The sequence below is a fragment of the Lycium ferocissimum genome, chromosome 7, assembly GCF_029784015.1.
Source record: "Lycium ferocissimum isolate CSIRO_LF1 chromosome 7, AGI_CSIRO_Lferr_CH_V1, whole genome shotgun sequence".
In the NCBI taxonomy this organism is placed as follows: domain Eukaryota; kingdom Viridiplantae; phylum Streptophyta; class Magnoliopsida; order Solanales; family Solanaceae; genus Lycium; species Lycium ferocissimum.
This window is the reverse complement of record NC_081348.1, coordinates 43196670-43222198: the sequence shown is the minus strand read 5'-3', so window position 1 is coordinate 43222198 and position 25529 is coordinate 43196670. Positions and strand designations below refer to the sequence as shown.

At 34.4% G+C, this 25529-nt stretch overlaps 2 protein-coding genes across 4 annotated transcripts; both read left to right on the top strand.

The window, feature by feature from the left end:
* Positions 1-7769: 7769 nt before the first annotated feature.
* LOC132065230 (probable serine/threonine-protein kinase PIX13) lies at positions 7770-11413 on the top strand. 2 transcript variants are annotated; one of them, XM_059458516.1, is made up of 6 exons: positions 7770-8304; positions 8425-8759; positions 9544-9679; positions 9795-9937; positions 10154-10277; positions 10417-11413. In XM_059458516.1, exons 1-6 carry the CDS (start codon positions 8244-8246, stop codon positions 10863-10865), a joined length of 1248 nt encoding a protein of 415 aa, XP_059314499.1. In that variant the 5' UTR covers positions 7770-8243; the 3' UTR covers positions 10866-11413. The 2 variants fall into 2 exon arrangements, with proteins under 2 accessions (XP_059314499.1, XP_059314498.1); XM_059458515.1 differs by having other exon boundaries at positions 7772-8304; positions 8422-8759.
* An 8546-nt stretch (positions 11414-19959) lies between these two features.
* Positions 19960-25185, top strand: LOC132065229 (probable galacturonosyltransferase 3). 2 transcript variants are annotated; one of them, XM_059458514.1, is made up of 9 exons: positions 19960-20039; positions 20109-20149; positions 20222-20271; positions 20889-20929; positions 21056-21193; positions 21340-21477; positions 21560-21894; positions 21967-22912; positions 24766-25185. In XM_059458514.1, exons 1-9 carry the CDS (start codon positions 20001-20003, stop codon positions 25039-25041), a joined length of 2004 nt encoding a protein of 667 aa, XP_059314497.1. In that variant the 5' UTR covers positions 19960-20000; the 3' UTR covers positions 25042-25185. The 2 variants fall into 2 exon arrangements, with proteins under 2 accessions (XP_059314497.1, XP_059314496.1); XM_059458513.1 differs by having other exon boundaries at positions 20222-20282; positions 20891-20929.
* The last annotated feature ends 344 nt before the right edge of the window (positions 25186-25529 follow it).

Here is a 25529-nt window from a genome sequence, read left to right as displayed (position 1 = left end):
TTCGACAATTGATTTTTTTTTTTGGGATATAACGTTGGCTCCTCCACGTTATACCCCTTTTGGTATATAAATGGAAGGCAGCCCCCCTTTTGGTTTATACCGTGTATTTTTGTGCTCTTTAGGCTCCGAACTCTAATTCTTATGCCCAAAGACCCAATTTTGGTTAGTTGGAAGGGAATTGTTCCCAAATGTTAAATTTGGGTCTCTACTTGTGCAACTTGCTATTGGAAGAGGTTGCACAACTAGTTTTATCATATTGAAATTACTAAACTTTACTAATTTTAATAGTAGTAAAATTACTGACTATTTTTGTTCACATTAAAACAATCGGAAAAGGGCCAAATATACCCCTATACTATTGGAAAAGGGCCAAATATATCATTTGTTATACTTTTGGTCCAAATATACCCCTACCGTTATATTTGTCCAAAGTGGACATTAGATTTGACTTGACACTGACAACTCAATAAGGTGGACACCACATGGCATGCCACCTCACCACCCAACCCATTTACCTCTCTCTTCCCCTTCTTCACCACCACTATCATCTCCTATCCCTTTGCAACCACTGCCACCATTAGCGCCACCACCATCTCCACCTTCACTCCCTCTAAGAAAAAAGGGCATAAGTAAATGTACTAACATAAAACTTAATCCGAATTGATCAAATATTAGTACTTAGGATTGAAGATCTGCCAAGAACTTCTACTGGGAAGATACAAAAAATTATTCTAAGGGAAAAAAGCAAAAAGCCTTGGGCTGTCTTTGTAAAGTCAAAAGCAGAGTTTTCACTCTGAAAAGTATTTGATATTAAAGCCTTATTGTTGTAACATTTGTTCAGAAATTTCCAACAGTAAGTCTTGGATCTTCTGTTTGTGATCTTATGTTCAAGGTTTTACACAAAGAAGCTTTGTATGAATAACAAATCTTAAGCATGATTAGATGTCCTCAGACTTTTTTGTTTCTTCTGGCAGCCACAGTGTCCTACACAGAGGTTTAAATTAGTACTAATATTTAATCAATTAGGATTACGTTTTATGTCAGTTCATTTACTTTTTTTTTTTTTGTGCGGATTGCCCTTCAAAAACCACTCGTCTTTAATTTTTGCCTCTCAAATTGGTGGTCTTTAATTTTTGCCCTCCGCCTAATACCCTAAGGTTCTGGTTCGAACCTCAGCTCAGTTAAAAAAAAAATCGCAAGGCAGAGTTTTGCACTACCTCACGCAGAATTTTGAATGCAAAACTGTACCTGCAGGTAAAGTTTTGCCCAGCAGGCAAAGTTTGCAAAACTCTGCCTTAAGGTAGAGTTTTTGCATGTCTGAAGGCAAAAATCTACCTTAAGGTAGAGTTTGCCTCAAAACTCTACCCGATCAGGCAGAGTTTGACTCAAACTCTTCCTGATCATGCAGAGTTTGATTGCAAACTCTATCTTAAGGGAGAGTTTCAAACTCTGCCTTGCGAATCCAAATTCTGCCTTGCAATTTTTTTTTTTAATTTTTGACTGAGCAGGGATTTGAACCTGAAACCAAGGGGTTCTAACGAAGGGAAAAAATTAAAGACCACCAATTCAATGGGCAAAAATTAAAGACCACCCCAAAGTAAGGGCATTCCTGCGAATTAAGCCCTTTTTTTCTTAGAGAGAGTGAAGGTGGAGATGGTGGTGTGTAGAAGTGACAATTTCAGCCCATATTTAGAAAATTAGCTCATTTAACCCACATTTTAGTGAGTTGGGTCACTCATATTTCTCTTGGTTAAATATGAGTTTCAAGTCTCTTTTTAACCCATAAAAATATGGGCAAATATGGGTACCCATATATGAATTCGCTAGACCCAATCACCCAATAATAACTCATTTTCCTTAAAAATTTAAGGATTTTTTTTGGATCGATAAAAACACACCAACGCACCCCTTATTTATTAGTATTAGTAAATTTGCTTAAGAACACCAAAAGTGAAGGCAGCTCTCTAGTTCCCTACCGACGCTGGGGTGCGAAAGCATGAGGAGCGAACAGGATTAGATACCCTGGTAGTCAATCCCGTAAACGCCTTTGGTCTACGCGGATCAGGGGCCCATCTAACGCGTGTAGCACTCCGCCCGGGTAGTACGGTCTTCTGAAAATATTATTAAAAAATGAGAAATTTTTTTTCTTACCCCACCCTGACCTTACGGCACCACCAGCTGCCCTTCCCCTCCCCCCCCCTCCCCCCCCAACATTTTCTATTTAGTATAATTTATTTTACTTTTGTAAATTTTAATAAAAAATGAGAATTTTTTTTCTTACCTCCCATTTTCGACCTTAGCCCCCTCCCCCCCGTAACACCTCATACCTTCGGGCTAAGATTTGACTCGTAAGATGATGATATAAAGAAAATAAGATGGAAGGTGTAGAAAGGCTTTGAAAACTAATCAAGTTTGTTACATCCCGTATCTTAGAACAAAGTTTGGACTTGTAGCGTTGGAGTTTAGCGAAGAATTTGAAAGTTTGTGCGTTTTGCGAAAATGGTCGACAGACCTACTTCGGGAACCCATAACCCCTTGATTCGTTGAGAATTTGAGAAAATTTAAAACATGAAAGTTGTAGCCCTCAATGGTATCTTGCAAAGCTCAAACGGAGCTCTGTGGTAAGAGTTATGCCTGTTTTACTAACGTTGGTTAGAGCAGAATTTTCAGATTTTGGGTTGCATTTTGAGCCTTTTCCTACTCGAATTGGGACTCCTTATTTTATTATTTCATGAAGAAAAAACGTCCCTAACACTATTCTAAACCCTAAGAGTCTATTTGTTCTCTCTCTACCTCCATATCTAAAGAACCTATGCACTCCAATCCTTCAAGAACCGCAAGAAACTCTTTCTTGCAATCAAGAAAAATCAAGAAAAACCGTAAAGAGTTTGGTTTGACAATCTAGTTTCCTAAGGTTTCTCCAAGTTAAATCTTTCAATCAAGAACCTTTGAATTCTACAAGGTTACATCGTTTCTAAACACTAGAATAAATTCATCCACCCCGGTACCTTATAAAATCAAGAGTTGTAAAGAGTTAGAGAAAACCTTAATATTTTTCTGTTGACTTTCACTCCGACTAGCCATATTTAATTCGTGTTTCCCGGTAATCTAACCATTGGATCGAACCCAAATTTTAAATGAGTATTCATAACATGTAAGTATAAAATTTGATCGGTGGAGATTGGATTTGGAGGACCGGAGCAGTACCCTTTGAGCCACGAACAGTAGCTATAAAAATCAGTGAAAACTCTTCTTAAGGTTTCAAGTTCAAAGCTTTGGTTTCGTCTTCAAAAGTTCAGACCTTTTCTTCAAGTTTTGGGGCGACTAAGGCATGTAGAGTTACTATCTACGTGTGGGAACATCATTGTTCTTCCCCACGCCCTTCTTTCATGATTACACGCAAGTTCTCCAAAACTAAGGTTCTAGCCATATTCATGATAACCCTTGGTCCATGTACTATATTATATTAAGCTTTGTGATATAATCTCGTTGTTGTGTTCTTGATATTTCATTTTGATTATTGAGAATCTGTCCGTAATCCATGAAAACCCATATCTCGTATTCCATGGGTTCTTGCATGCATGTTTTTAAATAAAAATGCTTGTTTCATGAATATCCTACATGTCTACAAGTTTTCATGCAATTGTATTATATAATTATCTTCATGCCATGATTCAAGATACATACATGCTAAATACAAGTTATTTCATGAAATCATGTTTGCAAGTTATTTCGTGAAATCATGATTACAAGTTGTTTACAAGTTATTTCACGAAAATCATGGGCTTCTTAGCCAACTATATCATGTTCATGTTTTTGGGAGTTGCACAGATTACCGAGAAGGCTCAGATAGCCTGAAACTACGTTTGCCAGCGTAGGATAAGGATCGCTCCGCCCAGTTAGGACGATACCTTCATATTTTTCCCTATTGAGGGATTTGGATCCATTCATGTCATGTTCATGTCTTGTACCCCGGCAAGGTACAAGATGGCTTAGCTGATCGGGCAGAGATCAGACGCCACGTGTTAACGTGGTGGTTACATGTCGGTTATATTAATGCTCTCCCAACTTAAAATGTTTTTACTCATGTTATATATGTATTTATGTTCATGTCAGATACTCATGTTCATGACCAGACTCCAGTTTCAGTTTCAGCTCTTATCATATTATTTCATGTGCCACGTTTATTTCATTCAGTTGCTTTACATACCAGTACATTCAATGTGTTGATATCTCCTTTCTATTTGCCGGAGGCCTGCATTTCACGATGCAGGTACAGACTTACAGGACGACAGATCTACTCTATAGGATCATCCACGTATCAGCTTTTGGTGAGCCCCATCTTCTTCGGGGTTTAGCCATTATTTACTTCTATGATAGTTATGCATTTAAGATATGCTGAGGGCCTTGTTCCAGTAAGTATGTTTAGCACTTCGAACTCATGTTAGAGGTTTCATAAACTAGATAGTCATGTTATGTCAGATGTCCAGAGTCGTATAGCCATCTATGACAATCCATATTCATATTTTTAAACAAGTATTTTATTTTATATTTTGAAATCTCATGTTTATTAAGGCTCATCATGTTTATGTAGTATTCCGCCCATGTTATGCCTCATGATGATTCAGCAAGCCATGTGGTTCGCTCGGTCACATGCAGTAAGGCACCGAGTGCCGTGTTACGTCCAGGCCATGGTTCGGGGCGTGACACCCCCCTCCACCACCACCCTACCCCTACCTTCGAATTTTCTATTTCATAGTATTTAATTATAAATATATGAAAAAATTAATTCAATTTGACAAAAGAAAAAATTATAAACATTACACTTGAAATAATATGACAAACTTACAGGAATAACTACCTTAAATGTGGAACTTACCAACCGTAGCTACCATTTCACAATTACAGCTCGTAGCTAACATACAACAAAATACATGTGAATTCGCGTGTATTTAAAGGTCTTCAAATACACGCAGAAGTTGTGCATTTCGCGTGTATTTGGGCAAGGCTCTCCCCTTGCCCGCCCAGGTTTGAACCCAGCCAACAACATTACTTTACAGGGCTGTCTCAACAAAATCGGGGGCCTCAGGCCAAACTTCATAGAGAGGCCCTAACTTTTGAAAAATAACAACAATGACAAATTTTCAATGAAATATAAGATAAAGTTAGAACAATAAAATCTGGTTTAAGAATTTGATAAGTTGATATAATGATATCGAAATAGTGTTGCATTGCTTGATAATTTGAAGAAGACGTCAAAAAGTAAATCTTTGATATTTTGTAAGCACTATGTTTTGCAGCATAATATTTAGAAGTGTAGGAGAGTTGAGAATTTTCAATAATAAAAGAGTAGAAGAATGATGAAAGGAAGAAGAAATACATAGATATGAACAATAGAATAGTTACCCAAATAAATAAGGATACTAAAATCTACAATTACCTAAAAAAATGTTTACATTCTCCCAATTTTAGTGCCTGCCAACGTTACAATTACTCCCCAAAAAAAGGAAAGAAGTTATAATTTTTTCCCAAAAATATTCCCAAAATGTGGGCCCCACTCCCCTACTTTTTACTTTTATCCCAATATATAGAGTCAAACGTATGAGTACAATGCACTTATATATATATATATATATATATATATATATATATATAGTATGTATTTGAACTTTATTTGAATATATGTCATATGTATTTGGCTTCATATACATTCAGATACAAGATACTCAGGCCAAATACATATGATGAAATACACTCCGGCCAAATACATATAGATACAAATATGAGCCAAATATACTCAAATACAAGGAGAAGAATTTGAACTTGGGCAGGCAGAGGGAGAGCCTTGCCCAATAACCACTTCAGCCACACCAATTTTATGTATTTTGGTGTAGTTACGAATGGTAATTTACAAAATCACTGTAGCTACTAATTATAATTAAATGAAAGGGTAGTTATTATTAATAATAGGTCTTAAAGGAAGCTACAACAAGTAAAAATATGGGCTAAACCCTAACCAACATACCCATTTATCACCCAACCCATATTTTACCCACATGAAGTATGGGCGGGTTGAAATTTAACCCATATTTGTTCAAACCATTTTCAACCAAACCCATCCATTTGCCACTCCTAGACTAGTATGGTGGTGCTAATGGTAGCAGTGGTGGTGAAGGGAAAGGAGATGATAGTGGTGGGTGAAGAAGGGGAAGAAAGAGGTAAATGGGTTAGGTGGTGAGGTGGCATGCCACGTGGTGTCCACCTCACTAAGTTGTCAGTGCCACGTCAGATCTGGTGTCCACTTTGGACAAATCTAACATAAGAGAGGTATATTTGAACCCAAAATATAATAAAAGGAAAACTACGTATATATACATGTTAAGGAGAAATATTTACGAAACGTAACGATAGTTTTCCTTATTTACAAAACATAACGATATATTACAAAACATGACGGATTTTCATATATTTTTCGTTTTTTTATTTTTTTATTTTTTTTTCAGAAAATATATATATTTTTTATAAAAAAAATATTTTTTTTTAAAAAAAAAATTTATTTTTTAAAAAGTAATTTTTATATATATTTTTTTAAATATTAATTTTTTTTTTTTTTTGCTCAATGGCTTAAAAAATTACCTCATATTTCTTATGAAAGTTGTATGAAATGTGTATGTGTGAGCAAAATTTTTAATATAATTTTCATATACAAAATTTTGAGCGAAAACTTTAAGCCTTGAATATTGTATGAAAATTGTTACAATGTTGTTGTAGTTGTATTAATTTTTCGAAACCTAATATGAAATTTATATACAAACAATGTGAATGAAATTCTAAGTCTTGAGGAAGATATACACATTTCATACCATTCTCATGCATAAAATTTTAAGCATAATGTTTAAGCCTTGATCAAGACATACACATTTCATACGTTCTTCATACATAAAATTTGAGCGAACTTTTTAAGCCTCGAGCAAGATATACACATTTCATACACAAAATTTGAGCGATTATTTTAAGTCTTGAATGTTGTATCAAAGTTATATACAATGTTTGTTGTAGTTGTATTAATTTTACGTAAATCTAACATGAACTTTATACATGAAAATGTGAGCGAAATTTTAAGACATGAGCAAGATACAAATTTCATATTGTTTTCATACACACAATTTTGAGCGGATTTTTTAAGCCTTGAACGAGATATACACATTTCATACATTTTTCATACACTAAATTTTGAGCAAACTTTTTAAGTTGAAGCGAGATATACACATTTCATACAACTTTCATACATAAGTTTTTGAGCAAAAAAAAAAAAATTTAATTTTTTTAAAAAATAAAAATAAATTTAAAAAAATATTTTTTTAAAAAAAATAAAAAAATATTTTTTTAAAAAATGATTTTTAAAAAATAAAAAATAATTTAAAATAATTTTTTTTTTTTAAATATAAAGCATGTTTTGTATAGGATTTGTAATGTTATGTTTTGTAAATATAAAACTACTCATCGCGTTTCGTAAATATTTATATGTATATCTATAATAAATGGTATATTTGGCCCTTTTCCAACGGTACATGCTATATTTCCGTCTATAGCTCAACACCCAAAAGTAAAAGGATTTAGTACGTACTCATTTTTACATTAATATATAATATTATTATATTATTTGGTTCGACTCAATTTTTTTAAATCTCTTTTTAAAAATTATCTTAATTAATCGGTACATAATCATTTTGTATTGGAGCATACATTTATTAAGAAAAACTTAAGATCCGGTTCGATAAAGGTGCCCCAATGGATGCAGTGTGATGTTTTGGTGTGTTATTAAATGAAAATTGTAGATCCACATTGAATAAGAAAATAGAAAAAAGATGGTAAACGTTGTGGAAAAATGGTTGTAACAAGAGACAAGGGGTTTGAAGATATGTATGAGCTGGAAGAGGAAGAAGACCAAGTCATAGAATGTGGTGTTGAAAATTAACAACAACCAACTACAAGTGTGATTTAATAGAAAAATAAAATTAAACAAGAAGAAAGAAACAGGGTAGTATTAACTTGAGTCAAGTCAAACAAAGTTTTCCAAGCAGACAAACAAAGCTGATCAGGAGACAGCTGAAGAAGAAGAAGAAGAAGAAATAAAAGCTGCAAACAGATCTCACCTCTTTCTGCTGGAGAAAAATTGTATGCTATGCTTTGGGACTTAGAATTCTAGTAAGTAGAAATATTGGACCCAGACAGAGAGAGATATGGGAGTTTGTTTCAGTTCTAATAACCAGAGCCCAGCTACCACTCGCAATTTCAGCTCAGGTACTCTTCCTTGATGCCCTTAGGAATTCCTGAATTTCAGTGGTTGATTTTCCAAATTTTTAATTTTAATTTTGTTTCTTTTGAAAAAGATGAACTGAATCTATGGTTATATTGCAGCAGGCATATCACAGACGACGAGCAACACGACATCGTCAACAGTAAGCAACGTGTCGGGGAATAGCCAATTCTCAGCTGCGAGTGGAGTTGCTGAGGTTTATCCAACTGGCCAGATATTACCCCACCCCAATTTGAGGATATTTTCATTTACGGAACTGAAGGCAGCTACAAGAAATTTTAGAAGTGATACGGTGCTGGGAGAAGGTGGTTTTGGGAAAGTATACAAGGGTTGGCTTGATGAGAGGGCTTCATCCAGGAGTAGTGGTACTGGCACTGGCACTGTTATTGCTGTTAAGAAATTGAATTCTGAAAGCTTACAAGGACTTGAAGAGTGGCAGGTCTGACTCCTTTTATCTTTTCTAATTCAACACCCATTGCAAATACTAAAGGCATTACTTCCAAAGTGATCAGTATTTGGTGAAATATCGTTTGAAGAGTATTTCTTGTGACATTATGATTTTCACTCACATAACTTCAGTTTCTTTTTTCAACTGAAATTCATTGCCTAACTACAACTTCAACTTCCAAATACCTTTTTTAAGTTTCTGGGAATCAAGATTGGGAAAATATTATGTTTAGTTTGCTCTAAACTTGGCAAAGAGCAATTCTTGAACTGACTCCCGATATACTGTCCTTCTCCACAAATATGATAATGTTAATATTGAATTGGGTGGATGGTCTAGAATCATTGTTCGCACTCTTGGTTTGTTATGCAGAGTATGTTACATGTTTTCTAAAGCATCTTTCTACTTTCTCATGCGGAAGGCTCAGTGAATCATCACTCTTGTGCGCAGGCAGCCCTTTACTGCCTATCCCATTGTGTTCCATCGTCTCGCCTTTTTGATTTTTTTTATTCGTAGACCTTACATTTTCATTGGAACTTGTGATCTTATGTCTTCCAACTAACTTTAGTTGATTGATTACTATCATTATTACCAAGATCTTTTGGGAACAGCCTTTTGCTTATGTTGGTCATTGACTAGCGAGGAATTATAGGCTTTATTTATAAATATTTAGAAGTTCAAATTAGTTCATTGTTCAGAGAAATTGAGTTGTTATTGCTGGTGTCTGCTTAATTTTTTCTAAGGCTCTTTGTGGATTTCATTTAATTTGTTTATGCAGTGTGAGGTGAATTTTCTTGGAACACTTTCACATCCTAACCTGGTCAAACTCTTGGGATACTGCTGGGAAGATAAAGAACTATTGCTTGTCTATGAGTTTATGCAAAAGGGAAGCTTGGAGAACCATCTTTTTGGAAGTAAGAGATGAGCTATATGTTCTCAATAATATAAGTATATTATTTTCTAGAATAAAGCAGTGAGGAATTTGCCTATTCTCCACCTAAACATATTTATTCTCTTCGGTTTGCTCAGGGGGCTCTGCTGTTCAGCCACTTCCATGGAATATAAGGCTTCAAATTGTGCTTGGCGCAGCCCGAGGCTTGGCATTCCTACATGCATCAGAGAAGCAAGTCATTTACAGAGACTTCAAGGCCTCTAATATATTACTTGATGGCGTATGTTACCTTTTCTTCTTCCCCAGAATACTGTTATATAGGGCTTTAGCGCAAGTAATATAGAGCACAAATTGATACCAGTTGATTATTTCATTGAACACAAATCCTTTTCTTGTTGAGCACCTTTCTGATTGACTTAATGTTTTGCCTAAATTTTTGGAGCTCTTTATCACAGAGTGGCAAAACCTGACATTCTTTTATTCCTTTTGGTTTCAGTCTTACAATGCAAAGATATCAGATTTTGGCTTGGCAAAACTAGGGCCTTCGGCTAGTCAATCACATGTGACAACGCGGGTAATGGGAACGTATGGTTATGCTGCTCCTGAGTATGTTCAAACAGGTAAACTTGGAGTCTGTTAGGCTGCTATACTTGGCAATTCTACTTCTCTGGGATCACATCTTGTGCTTATAGGTTTAAACATATATAGAGTCAAACCCGAATAAAAGTATGTTCATACTTCTATTGTCATTTTCAACAGGACACTTGTACGTGAAAAGCGATGTCTATGGTTTTGGTGTTGTGTTAGTGGAAATGCTAACAGGTCTACGGGCACTAGACACAAACCGCCCAAGCAACCAGCATACTCTGGTTGAGTGGATTAAGCCGCATTTATCTGATAGAAGGAAGTTGAAGGACAAGATGGATTCACGGCTAGAAGGAAAATATCCATCCAGAGCTGCAGTTCAAATAGCACAACTGGCATTTTCATGTCTTGGACCTGAACCTAAAATGAGACCATCAATGAAAGAAGTAGTGGAGAAACTAGAACAGATTGAGGCAGCCAATGAAAGACCTAAGGAGCCTAGAATAAGTTCCAGACATCAGACTGCTTATAGACATGGTCAACAACCTTTGCACCATCGTTCTCCACTTCATCCAAGGCACGATGTAAATCGAGCCTATCCACTCCCAAGAAGAGCATCATGAACATGATAAATTCTTATAGAGCATTGTTAAATTAGTTGTCGAAATACAAATGTTCTCTGCTTTTTTGTTGCCTGACCTCTTCGAAGCCATTGCATGTCTAGTTGGCCTTGTAGTCTGAGCTTCTGAGGTGAAGTGTTAAGGCTCTGTATGGCATTGGGGTTGTGCTTGTTTAGGTGATATGTAAAGAGGTCATTATTTTGTACATTGAAGGAGATCCAAGACTTCGAGTCAGTAACAAGTTACTATCTTATGTTATGGATATCGTTGAATATGGATGCTGTGGTGATCAGAACTTAAAACTGGAAGCAGACAATTACACTTGCACATAGAGATGATGCATCTCTCTTTGGGTCAACACAAAATCTTTCTTTTCTCTTCTTATTTTGTGTTTGGGTTCTGGATAGAACAGTTGCACGTTGGACCCTTGTGGTTCTTTATTCTAGACATTATTTCTTTATGTTCTTATTTTTATTCTGCAGAAGGAAGAAAATATACTAAATTTTGAGAAAGATTCCTAGAATCACTATATATTCTAATCTCTGCTTTTATGATCCACCTTCGATTAACAAATTCAAAGGGCATACACCCCATGGATTTTTGCTAAATTCTATTAGAAGCTCCATTAGATCACTTGAATTGAGGGGAGTTACCGAACTAAACAGGTATCTTGCATAAATCAGAAAGGAAAAAAAAATAGAAAAACCGAACAGTATATTACAGAGACAAATAGTATAAGACACATCAGACCAAAACCAGAAATCTCATGAAACTTAGAAGGACGTCGAATAATTATTTGTCAAGAACTTTCACAATGTTTGATGGGTAGGAACAATATTAACAGTTCAACACATTACGTATGTTTAATATTTGATGAATGTAATTATTCAGGTACCTAAATTTAAGGAAAACTAGACAAATGATGCTTGCAAAGTCTTTTCTCTTTTATATTCTTTACCTATTAAATTTGACCGCGCGAAATTTAGCCGCGCTTCGCGCGGTCATAAATAACATAATTGAACCCTATTTTACTTCTTTTTGAATTTTCTCACATCATCAGAATTGCTCAAAGTATTAGATCTCAAAAAAGTGTAGTTATATTTTAAAATGGAAAACTTTTAGCCGCATGTGTATTTAAGAAGTGTGTTAGTATTCTTGATATTTTAGAAAAAGAGTTAATAATATCTTTTGGTCTAATAGATAAATAAAGATTAAAATATGTAATAAATGAAGAGATGTAAGGTAAAGGATAAAAAATGGTGCCGCAGATAAGTGGACGCTAAAATATCTACTTTAATAAATAAATAATTATAGTTTAAAGAAGTCCTCCAGTTCTAAATATCTTTATTCGTTTTTAAGAGATTCGTAACGCTCCTTGTCCTAAGCTTTAGACATCCCTTTCCCTTTGCGGATCTCCACCTCCTGCTTAGCCTCACTTATGCATGTCCTGCATTTTTCAAGAAAAAATGTTATCATCGCGGACTCAGAAGAGCAATGATGAGAAATTGAGAATCATACTTCTAGATATTTGTGCCATAAAAGCTATATAATCGTTAAAGAACTCTTAAGTAGTTAAATGTGGAACTATTTTCTTTGTTCTTTCTCTTTTCTTTTTTTTTTTCCAAATATAATCACGGCGGAAGCACACTATACAAAACTTAAATTTACAAAAGAAGAAGCAAAAGATTTAACAAAGGCTATACTTCAATTTTTTGCTTGTGTTGTGAATTATGCCTGAGCGGGGCGAAGCCAGAGGAAACTCTGGTGGAGGCCTACAACGATACTGATGTGAGACGCTACTTCTATTTGAGGAAATAAACAAAAAAATGGTGATTTTCATATTTTGGTTTTCAAAATCTTTTTAAAAATATTCATACCTATAACAAAAAAGTTAAGACTTAATTTTTGCTTGTGTTTTCTAAATTTAAACTCGTTCCTCGTAATATAACAGGCCTTCTTTTAGGAGTGAAGAGAAGAGTAAAATATGAAGCAATCAGGTACAAAAAGAGCACCTCTTACCATGAATATTAAGAAATAGAGAGACAGAGTTAATGTAGAGCACAATATCTATCATAACAGGAAGAAATAAAAAGAAGCATATTATCAAAAAGTTCTGGAAAAAATTACGTTGAAGTTTTGTAAATATTGAATAGTTATCGAGCCCATTTCAAATGGGATTTTTGTGAGGAAAACCATGAGGCTTTTATAGGGAGGTATGGTTTTTGTCTAACTTTGAGTTAATTTGAAACCATTCGGCTGATTAGCACTGTTTCAGCAATTTAATAAATGTAATTTGTAACCATTATTTGACAACATTTTTGTAACCGTAAGATTAGCAACGTTTCAGGGGGAGTAATTAATGGTAATATATAGTCCCTTCGCGTAAACCAGCCGTAATGAAGGCGTTTGCCTTTTGTAATCGTGAACTTTGGGTTATTTATTTATTTACTAGTATTCTTATCCACGCGATGCACGGTCGATATTAAAAAAAAATAGTTATGTAAAATTATTAACTTGTTTGTTGGAGCATATTAAATCTTATTGTTTTAATAAAATTGTAATTGTTGAAATCAATTAAAAAAATTATGAAATCAAACATGGTAAAAATTTACTTGGATTGATATTTACATCAAACTAATAAATATATATCACATTTCATTATACATTATCACTAAACATTAATTAATATTTATATATGACAACTCCTTAATTTATAAATTGACCATAAGAAATTAGTATGGTTTCGTGTAAACATTGAATATGGATAAACTTTTTCCGTTAAAGACTAACTTAACAGATCACCATAAAAAGTTATCTGACAACTAGTATCTTTTGTTGAAATAGGCTTCTATTTATAATACTCTATACTAAAGACTTTAATTCTAACATAACATGTTATCTGAATTTGGATGTAGACGAAAGTTTAAATATTTTCCTTTTATTCGTTCAAATAAGTCTTAATAACGCCATATTCCTCTGCATTTTGGGATGGTGCCTTATGCTTTGAATTAAATTTTTGCCATTTACAATTTCAATTTGTAATACTTAAGCTGATTACCATATCGATTTCTGCCATTTTGCTTTGAATTAAAATTTTGCCATTTACAATTTCAATTTGTATTACTTAAGCTGATTATGATACTGATTTCTGAATAGTGCGAATGAATATATAGGATTCATTTAGAATTTACTAACTTTATGAGATCTACTCCCCTTTCCGCTTTCGAACTCTCTATTCATAAATCATAATTCCAAATCAAGATAGATATTACACAAATTAAATGCTTTGAAAGTAAAGAAAATTCTAACCAAACTCGTTGATAGCCTAATTTATCTTTCGGAAGTGACTTTTCAAAAGCCAAATGACATTATTCCCTCTAATATTAAAATAACTCTTTAGGAGCAAAGAGTGAAAGCTGAGAAAATAAATAGCGAATGGAGCTATTAATTGTTGAAACTGCTCAGATATACTTGCAAGACAATTATAAAATATTTGACCGTGTGCAAAAAAATAGATAATACTTAGAATTTAGTGGAAGTATGATCCTTCTACAATAGACTGTTTAATTTGAATTTGAATCCACGTTCTTCATAGTTAGAACAGGATAGTACCTGCATGTCACGGAAGTTGAATTCCCAAATTTATATAAATAAAATAAAAACTGAACGTAAAAAATATGCAAATTTTTAAACTGTTTTTTTCCTTACGTTACGGAAGTTGTGAAGGCATATCTGGGATTTGTGCGAGAATTATTCCACGGAGGAAGAAAAAGAAGTTATTGCGATGCCAAGCAGGTGCACTAACTGATTTAGCAGGTTCTTGCAGTAACTCTTGTTGCTCCAAAGTAGATCAAGACAAAATTAGCATGACAGTCTTAACATACCCTCCCCGGAGGGGTTTCGAGCTACATTGCAAATGTGACATACCCGAACAGCCGTCTCAATATCAACATCAAGAAACGACATAAGCGAAAAGTTCATTTTTAGCCGATTGTCCTGTGAACATTTCAGAAAAGAGATCAGAATGACGGAAAGATTGGGTTAAAGAAAACTTTAGGAACCAGTCATAATATTTCCAGATTGCAGGACAAGCACAACAAACGCTCCAAGTTTCCATATCATTAACACATCAATGTCGTCAGGATCTCTAATCGAACTCTTCGAAGCCAAACGTCCTCCTCTTCTTTGCTTAAGAGAGAGGGAAATTGTTTTTTTTAAAATCAAATAGAAATCGAACGATTAGAATCAATGATACGAAACAACATTGAAAGGAAGAGGAAAACATGGAAGAAGATGTTATGATTTTGACAGAGATGATTACCCATAATAGAAAGTAGAGACATAATAAGAGAAATCGATAGGAGATTAAAAAAAAAAAAAAAGGAATATTACGGTTAATTCAAAGCAAAAGTTTTATATGGGATAAACTCAATCCGAATTTAGAAGTTATCAATTTTTTAAAATCTAAAATTGGCAGTTTTTATGTTTTGTGAATGGCAGTTTTTTTTTTTTGTTTGTGAACCGACAGTTTTTTTTTTTTTTGTTGTTGTTGTTATTGTGAATATGTTGTGTTTTGTGAATTTGTCTTTATTTTTTTTTATTGTATCTTAAATTTAGAATTTTATGGTGATGACACTTGTCAATCACAACATTGTTTTGCCTCACCTATTATATATTGATAGAATAGATTTTCATTTTTAATCTTTTTGTCTTTTCTTTCATTTTTTGTTGTCTTTTTATTTATTAATACAAATTTTCTGGTGATGACACTTGTCATCATATCATGCTTTTGCTTCTCCTATTCTATATAGATAGATTTAGAGTACTTAAATAAGAGTTTAAAAGGCAAAATTCTAAGAAAATAGATAAATGCAAATGCTGGCTTTTGAGGCATGCGGGCCTATGTCTCTACTTTATATATATACTAGTGAATAAATCCGTATTTTGCGCGGTATATTAGTGAATTCTAAATAATTCTTTTTACTGATTTAATCAAAGGTGGAAGAGAAAAGTTTCTTCATATTATACATAAAGTACTTTAATATATTGACCAAATCACAAATTTAAAATTCATAATAAGTATTTGAAAGTCTTTTTCCTATTGTTTTTTTCATTGCTTTTCTTCTTTTTGTTTGGGTATAATTGCCTGGTATTTCCAAAAAATCTGTTATTTCCCTCAATCATACTATTACTTTCTCTGAAATTTTCTTCTTCTTTCTTTCAAAAATCAGAAACTTTACTCTCTCTTGTGCCTACAAATCCACTGTAATATTCGTCTAAGAGTTTGCTGTAAATTTCCCAAAGTTCGTTTTTGGCTATTTTAGCATTCTATCACTCATAGTAAAAATTGAATATATAAAAAACTCTTCAAAACACACAGGTGAAAAAAATAATAATTAAGTATGGAGATGCAAAGAGTCCAAAAAGGAGGAGAAAGTCATAAAATTCATTCTGGTACATGCCTGTACAAGATATACTTCTCTGAAATTCTTCTTGATTCTCAAATATTGTTTAAGTACCTGAATAGAAGAAAAAAAAATAGTCGAAAACATGAGTTTCTAAGAAGAAAACATTTTTAAAAAGACTATCACATCTCTGATTTGTTTTTTGTTTTTTTGAATTCTATTTTCGCTACTTATTTCCCTGCGGTAACATAGAAGCGACGCCACTTTTCCTTTCTCGTTTATTGCTACAGCCTTTGACAATATTTTTGCAGTCTGATTTGGCCGTGTGGACCAAACTGTCCAACACCAATATTTGGGGGTCAAAATGAAAGTCTAGTATATTCTATGGCACTTGGCAGAAAGACTCCCAGAATAATAAACACATTATTGGCCTTAAAATTGGAATCATTGGTTGCTTCAAAAGGGTTTCCTAAGTAATGCTTATGGAGTAATTAATGTAAATTAATTTGTTGATCACTAACCAATATGACTTTTGGACTTCTCAAAATAAAATGAAGGAAGAAGCAAGAGGATAAAAGACAAATTTGTGTTAGTATTCTCTAATTGTGGTTAATGAAAGTGATGAAAGAGTAAATGTCAAGTTGAGAAAGATAAAGGATGAACTTAAGAATAAATACAAACTCAAGGCAAAAGTTGGTTTGGAACCATGACATAGATCCAATTTCATATAGTAATTCTCTTCCCGATGCAACACTATTTCTGCAGAACTTTACTACCTGAAGATATAAAACAAACAAATAGCGAAAGAACAAAAATTGTCACTTGATCAAGACAAATATTACCATGTTACATTTCGTTCATAGAATCAGAGGCTTGTCAAAATAGATGCATAGATAGATGGTGATTGGTGAAGGGGAGAGAATCGGGTCTATATGTGACTAACAGGAGAACCAATGTCTATAACTATAATGATAATATTGTTAAACGTAATAACTGCATTCATTCCCAAGTTGAGGTGACTTTTGGGAATGTAATGGTAACGTCTGGTATATTAATAAAGTGTCGTTTCGAATTGGCGCTTTTTTAGAGTGGCTTAATTAGAGAGAGAAGTAGTCAAAAAAAAAAAAGAGAAAAAAATTTACAAATTTTTACACTACATTTTCATGAGCAACAAATACAAGATTAAGCAATGACATGAAAAGCTCTTCTTGAATTAAATGATACAATGTGAGAACTTTTAAAAACATTGTTCTAGCAATACAAAAAAAAAAAGAATTTTAAAAAAATAAAAATGAGTATTTATAGCAAACGAATACATGACATGTGTTTGGACGTTTTTTTTTTTTTTTAAAATTAAAGGCCACTAGGTTTTGTGCCACCTAGTGGCTATTTTATTTAAAAGGCTCATAAATACCCCTAACCTATTCAAAAGGCTCATAAATACCCTCCTTCCACCTTTTCGGCCTAAAAATACCCTTCCATCCACCTTTAGGTCTAAAAATACCCTTAAGGTTTGTTTTTTTACCAAATATACCCTCAAACTAACAAGTTAAAATTAACTTTTTAAAAAGCCAAATGGCATTTTGTAATTGGTCAATAATAAAATTCCGTAATTTTAAAAAAGCTTTAAAAAAAATCTTGATTTTTTTAAAAATGTAATTTAAAAACAAAATTCGTATTTAAAAAAAAAATTCTAGATTTAATAAAAAAACGTATTTAAAAACATTAATTTCTAGCAATACATAGTAAAAGCGTAATTGGTCAATAATAAAATTCCGCCCGTATTTAAAAAAAATTCCATATTTAAAAAAAAAAATTTTTTTTTTTAAAAAAATGGCATTTTGTAATTGGTCAATAATAAAATCCGTAATTTTAAAAAAAATTCCAGATTTAAAAAATCCAGCATTTAAAAAAAAAGATTTTTTAAAAATTGTAATTTAAAAACAAAAGTATTTATTTAAAAAATATTCCGTATTTTTAAAAAAACGAATGGTCAATAGTAAAATTCGTAATTGGTCAATAATAAAATCCGTAATTTAAAAAAATTGGATTTAAAAAAAAAAAACGATTTTTTTTTAAAATTTAATTTTATTATGACCAATTACAAAATGCCAGGCTTTTTAAAAGAGTTAATTTTAACTATATTTGGTATTTTTTGTGCCACCTAGTGGCTTTCCGTTTTATTAATAAAGTAAAGGTTCAACAAAGACAAAAGGTCTTTGAAAACGTGAAAACAACAGAAAGCAAATAGTCTTTAGCTAAGTGAAAAGGGAAAGTGCAGCCATTGAAATCAATCGGAGCGGCCCGTTGCTGCTGGTTCCTTGACGTTGCTGGGGATGATTTGGCCTTCGTCCCTCCACCAAATTCCATCTTTGAAGCTCCTTGAACACAGGTACTGATTTCTCCCATTTGTACTTCGGTATTTGTGTCGATTTGGGTTGGAATTGCTCCGAATCTGATCTAATATGGTGTGTTGTTTGTTGATGTGTCGTCATTGTTTCCAATTTTGTGGTGAGTTCGGACTTTCTGACTTTCTCCGCAACTTCGATTTTTATTTGAAATTGCTTAGAAATCTGCTCCGATGTTATGTGTTGTTTGTTGATGCGCCTTCATTGCTTCTAATCTTGTGGTGAATTCATGATCTCTGACTTTCTCCGCAGCTCTGTGGTTTGTGTTTGCGTGTCTGGTATACATTTCTAGACGCCTCTTCGATCTGCTCCTGCTTGTGAACTGTGTGTCGTTGCTCTGTGGTATTGTTGTCTGTATTTTCCTCTGCACATTTGTTCAGCCTTATCATGGTGTATTTTCTATTTTTTAGTAAATACACCATGACTAGAGTACCTGTACCTGCACATGAAACACCTATGTTAGTGAGAAAAGGGATCTCCATTCTCTTCTTCCAAGGAATTTGAGAATTTTGGTCCCTAAGTTGTTTGATTCCCTTGCTTCCTATCTCTGCCCATTGGATCCTTTCATCTCCCCTCCACTCCATCATCTTCGACAATTCCTCACCCTTAGGTAGGGTATATTACTCTTGTCACTGTTTATGAGCTTTCTTCCCCATGTCTCCATTTCCTGAAAGCTGTTAGCAGTATAATCACCTCTGTCCAGAGCTAGATTTGCAAGGAAATCTGCAAGTTTATTCCCCTCTCTGAATATATGATTAACCACCACAGTTCTTTCACCCATGATCCTCCAAATTTCCTCCATGACATTTATGATTTGCCAAGGAACTTGCCACTTCCTTTCCATGACATTTTTCATGATCATAGAATCAGTTTCTACTATCATTTGCTGAATATTCATCCTCTCCATGTACTTTAGTGCCTGCATTATAGCTTCTGCTTCCGCCTGGGTATTTGTGTAGTTGCCATCCCTCATCTCATGAGACTGAGCAAACACCAAATCTCCACTTGTATTTCTGAGACAAAAACCCCAAGAACTTCTACCTGGATTTCCTCTAGAAGCCCCATCAGTATTGCATTTTATCCATAGAGTTGTAGTATCAGTATTGCATGTGTTTGGACGTAGAGTTCTTTTTACGTGATTAAATTAGATAAGTTGTAGTATTAACCTTTTACCAACCTAAAATTGGGAAATTAATAAGGGGGAGGACCAGAATCGAATATTATTATTGTTGTTGGAAAGGGGGAATTGGTTGGCGTCATGACAAAGATATTTGTGGATGAGCGGCAGAAAAAGAGAATAAGGGCGTAATTGATTTGATCCCCCGATGGAGGCTCAATCCTTCACTTTGCTCATTTTCTTCCTGGTAAATAGATCTGACTCTTTGAATACTATCATCATACTTGCTTCAATACATAATGAGCGCTCATCTCAGGTTGCACTTGCCGGAGCAGAATTGTCAAATGGATCATCACTGTAAGATCACTCTTCACTATACCCTTTTTTTACTTACTCCTTACCTTTAACTTGTCTTCCTCCTATTTCCAGTCAGGGAGAGCGGAAAGGTCTTTTCCCCTCATATGATTGTCCACAATGCATTAATACAAAGGTACATTCCTTTTGTTTCGGTTGCTCTTCAACAGCCCTATCGGGCTTGTTTCCTGGCAAACTGCTGTCCAATGATATTATCGACTTTTTGACACAGAATTCAAACATCACTATCTGCTGATTCTCATCATATACTTCTCGTCCATCTTTCATTTTCTTGCACTTAACTGGATGTGTTGAAATTCAAAATAATAATGTATACAATATTCTTAATATTATCTTGTCCTTCAAAGTCAAAACAAACATTTAAAGTATTATACTATCAAATATTGTATCATAACAATTGGAAATCCCCGGAATTAGGAAATTATCCCTTTTATTTATGTATCTTTTAATCGGAGTTATCTCTTTCTTTCTCTTTTGACATAGCTTAAATTTTCTAAGATTGTACTTGTATGAAATGTTAATATAATGCCAGGAAAAGGGACCAGAAAATTGTGCAATTGGCTCTCAATATGGTTACTTGAATGTTGAATAATGATAGTTTATTTAGTTGATTTGAAAGCCATTATATATGTCTCTTAAGACTTTTGCCTCTATCAAAAATTGTCTTCTATTTTTGCATTCCATTTGCCTTCATATGGCATAAACTCTGATATTTCTTTGCAGGAACATGTGCGAATGAGTGCTGCTCGTCCTGATGAGAAAGTAATCTACTGGTTTTTGATTTAGGATAACAGTATAATGATGACTAGAAAATTCTTTTGTCCTTTAGATTTATTTACTTTTAATCTTTATGTACCATATCATGATGGCCTTCTGCTCTTGATGCAGAATATTGACATCCTTGTAACATATACTGATGCTAATGGTGCTGTTAGAACTAGGAGCATAAACTCCAAGGACTTGTCAACTTCATGGGTATGGAGGTATCCTAGTAATGAGGATGGTGATCAAAAAAAGAGTGCCAAGGTGTGTGTTTACCCACCAGTTCTCAAACTTCCACGATTCCTCTACTTGCTGATATTAAATGGACACAACACTTGGAAATGATGAGGATACAGTAGTTTTGAATTTGTTGATGTAGACTGCAACTTTTTGTTACTGCTTGTTCACAGGAAGTGGAAGGGAAGTCTCAGAAACCGGATAAGTTTGACAGCACTGTTGAGCACTCTAACGGCAACGAAAATCAGTATGGAGTCATGGTGGAGCATAAGTTAGCATCTGAGCTGCATCCAATCAAACTCAAGCGCCAGGTAGCAAATTCTTATATCTCTACATTTGTCATGCATGTTCTTTTTCAGTCATTGGATTGACAGATATTTCCTGGTGCTTCAGAGGCTAAGAAACGAAAGAAGGGAACAACGGTCTGCAGAGCTGATCCAACAAGATAAGGAAATTGAAAACCAAATTCAAGACGCTGCTATTGAGCGGGCTAAAGAACTTGACACATCTAGCAAGGGTAAATACAATATATGGAGGAAAGAATATGAAAACCCTAATTCTGACTCTACCCTTAAACTTATGCGTGACCAAATAATCATGGCAAAAGCTTATGCTACCATTGCAAAAGCTAAGAATGAAGATTCTCTGTATGATTCTTTGATGAAACATTCTAGAGAAAGCCAGCTTGCAATTGGAGAAGCCACTTCTGATGCTGGACTTCAACCAAGGTTGGTGCTTTCAACTTTTCGTTAATGAAGTTTAGATGTTAGGTTTTGTCTTTAAATTGGGTTTATCTACAGTGCACTTGACCGAGCAAAGGATATGGGCCATGTTCTAGCTGATGCGAAGGATCAGCTATACGATTGCATGACACTAGCAAGGAAACTAAGAGTCATGCTTCAATCAGCCGAAACTGGTCTAAATTTGCTGAAGAAAAGGAGTGCATTCTTGATACAGCTGGCTGCTAAAACAGTTCCCAGGCCTTTGCATTGTCTTCCTTTGCTTCTCACGACAGACTTCTTTCTGCGTCGATATGAAGAGAGAGAATTTCCGAACAAGGAAAAACTTGAAGATCCTTCTCTATTCCACTATGCAATATTTTCTGATAATGTACTTGCCACTTCTGTTGTTGTGAACTCTACTATACTGCATGCAAAGGAGCCTGAAAAGCACGTTTTCCATATAGTGACAGATAAGTTGAACTTCCCAGCTATGAGAATGTGGTTCCTTGTCAATCCTCCTGCTGGTGCAACAATTAATGTTGAGAATGTCGATGACTTTACATGGCTTAATTCCTCTTACTGCCCTGTACTACGTCAGCTTGAATCTGCTAGAATGATAGAGTATTATTTCAAGGCACATCAGTCGAATTCCCTTACATCTGGCACTGACAATCTTAAATATAGGAACCCAAAGTATTTGTCAATGCTGAATCATCTTAGGTTTTACCTTCCTGAAGTATATCCAAAGCTGGAGAAAATCTTATTTCTGGATGATGATATTGTAGTTCAAAAGGATCTGACACTTCTTTGGTCTGTCAACCTACAAGGGATGGTCAATGGTGCCGTGGAGACATGCAAAGAAAGCTTCCATAGATTTGATAAATATCTTAACTTCTCTAACCCGAAGATATCTGAAAATTTTGATCCAAATGCCTGTGGCTGGGCTTTTGGCATGAATGTCTTTGATTTGAAGGAGTGGAGGAGGCGCAACATTACAGGAATATATCATCATTGGCAAGAAATGGTAAGTTATTGTTATATATTCTTTAGTTGGTGCTTCTAGTCACAATTAGCTGAGTTCTTTTATATTATCATCATGAATGTTTTACAATTTTTTATTCATTTGTTTTCCATGTCAATGAACTCAGCACAATTTTACGAGGAAATGATCTCCTATGACCAATTACAATTTGAATAGAAGAAACTGACCCCACAAAGATCTCTTGTGTTTTATTTGCCGATGTCTTGTGTTATGAAAGGGCCATGTAGCTAAAAGAACATTTGTAACGGGCCATCAAACCGATCTCCTCCAATTTAATATAGGTTTTCATGAGTTTAAGAGCTTCCAAGGAAATGATCTCTTATGGCCACTTACAAATGAAGATCTCTTATAAAAAGAACATCAAACTAGAAACAAGTTTGTATAAGAACTACAAAACCATTTCTCCTACAAAACTAGAAAATTAAGACAGTACTGCACTAAACTAGATATTCCATTATATAATTAGAGATTCTTCTGCTGCTGCTTTGGATGGTCAAATGAGGTGAAAGTGCTGCACATAAAAAATCTGAACTATGAAACTACTATTGAAAATCAATGTGCTTAGTGATCATGAAAAACAAAGAATTAAGTGGAAGTATATTTGGAAGACTGATCGGACTGAAACCTTGAGTTTTTGTTGTATGTACCATCATTTGCTTGAGGGTAGATAGATGTTATGGGCTCAAACTAAACTGCCATAATTAGCCGGGAAATATACTCCCCACCTCCCGGTATTGGTGTCTCAGGCATGATTATTAAGATACTAGTTGAAGTTTCACTACATTTGAGTAAGTGGGTTCAGAAGTGGAGATAGAATTTGACTTTGTGCAAATTCATTGTGTAGCACTGTAGCCTTCAGAATGATGGTGGGTCCCAGATAATAGAGTAATGGGAAATTAGAAGGAGGATAACAATATAGAATGGAAGAAAAGAAGGCTGTATGAGATCAATGATGTCTCCTGGGCAGTATAATGACTTCTATAGGTTTTGAGTAGAGGTGATGAAATGGTACATTAATGATACGAGCTAAACCAATTTGTCACCCAGACCATGTAGCTTATCTATTTATCACTTATTTACCTATAATTTTCAAACTCTCTTTCTAATTCTGGAAAAACATCATATTGTATATTCATATTAGGTTAAAGCCCTTGTTATTCCCAGGGTCTCCTCACTCCGTAAAGGAAAAGAAGCATACCCTTTGCATGATTGCTCATTTCCCTTTGAGCTTTATTGCAATCTTCTAGAAAAATGAATTGTTGCCTACTAAAAGGCATTTTGCAAACTCTTTTTATGATCTACCATGTCTATAGACCCTGCTCTAGAATCTGCCATGTCTAGAATGCATCTATTCCATTGACCTCTTGATTTCAGAAGTGAGGAAATTTAGTTGATTTTCTTCCAAAATTGCTTCTGAACATGGAAAGGGCAAGTCTTAAAGAGTCGCTCTTCCATAGCAAGCTTCCCTCTTGCAAAAAGTTGTACTCCCTCCGTCCCAATTTATGTGATATAGTTTGACTCAGCACGGAGTTTAAGAAATAAAGGAAGACTTTTGAATCTTGCGGTCTAAAACAAGCCAAAGATATTTGTGTGGTTATAAATCATCTCGTTAAGCGTAGAAGGTAAAGTTTAAAGTTAAATTGTTGCCAAATAAGGAAATGTATCATTCTTTTTGGGACGGACTAAAAAGGAAAGTGTATCACATAAATTGGGACAGAGGGAGTTATGCATTTGATATTCAGGAGTAATTTTTTAAGAGGAGAACAATCATTTCCTTTTTTGTAAAATTCTTCACCCTTGTGTAGTCTTTCAGCTGACTGTTATTTCCATTGCAGAATGAAGATAGAACACTTTGGAAACTTGGCACCTTACCTCCAGGGTTGATAACTTTCTATAACTTGACTTATCCTTTGGATCGGAGCTGGCATGTCTTGGGTCTTGGCTATGATCCTGCCCTGAACAAAACAGCAATACGAAATGGGGCGGTTGTTCACTACAATGGAAATTACAAACCATGGTTGGATCTTGCAATTTCCAAGTACAAATCGTATTGGTCTAGATATGTAATGTTCAATGATTCATACCTTCAACTTTGCAACATCAGTGAGTAGTAAATTCATGTTTTCGCAAGGCAGTTTTACTTGTAATCGGTTTCTCTTACTCCTAGCTCAATAGGAAAAAGGAAAAAGGCTTTACTTTTGTCACTCTTGAAGTTTTCCTGTATCAAGAAAATTTGGGAGAGCATAAGCAAGGAACAGAGTACCCAAATGATGTTGTATAGCTGCAGATGGGCGCACTTGTTTTTCCGTAGCTAACAAATTAATGGCTATAACTTGAGAAGGATCATGCATATTGTGCACGTTGACAGACATTCCTGAGTGGGAAGCTTAACAGACCCTCAAATTTTGGATGAAAAGTGATTTAAACCATTCGGTCTAATAACAGCTTGTTCGGATGGTTGTTACCTGTTGTAGTATACTCCCTCCGTTCACTTTTATTTGTCCACTATACTAAAAATAAATTTTACACTTTTACTTATCCACTTTAGAATATCACAAGAAAAACAATTTTATTTTTCCTGTTTTACCTTTAACATTAA

Excerpts from the sequence above, each read along its gene's own strand:
- LOC132065229 (XM_059458513.1), top strand. The coding sequence starts at position 20,001 with ATGGAGGCTCAATCCTTCACTTTGCTCATTTTCTTCCTG. Across the intron at positions 20,150-20,221 it reads TTGTCAAATGGATCATCACT|TCAGGGAGAGCGGAAAGGTC; the intron begins GTAAGATCACTC and ends TCCTATTTCCAG. Across the intron at positions 20,283-20,890 it reads CACAATGCATTAATACAAAG|GAACATGTGCGAATGAGTGC; the intron begins GTACATTCCTTT and ends ATTTCTTTGCAG.
- LOC132065230 (XM_059458515.1), top strand. The coding sequence starts at position 8,244 with ATGGGAGTTTGTTTCAGTTCTAATAACCAGAGCCCAGCTACCACTCGC. Across the intron at positions 8,760-9,543 it reads AAGGACTTGAAGAGTGGCAG|TGTGAGGTGAATTTTCTTGG; the intron begins GTCTGACTCCTT and ends TTGTTTATGCAG. Across the intron at positions 10,278-10,416 it reads TCCTGAGTATGTTCAAACAG|GACACTTGTACGTGAAAAGC; the intron begins GTAAACTTGGAG and ends CATTTTCAACAG.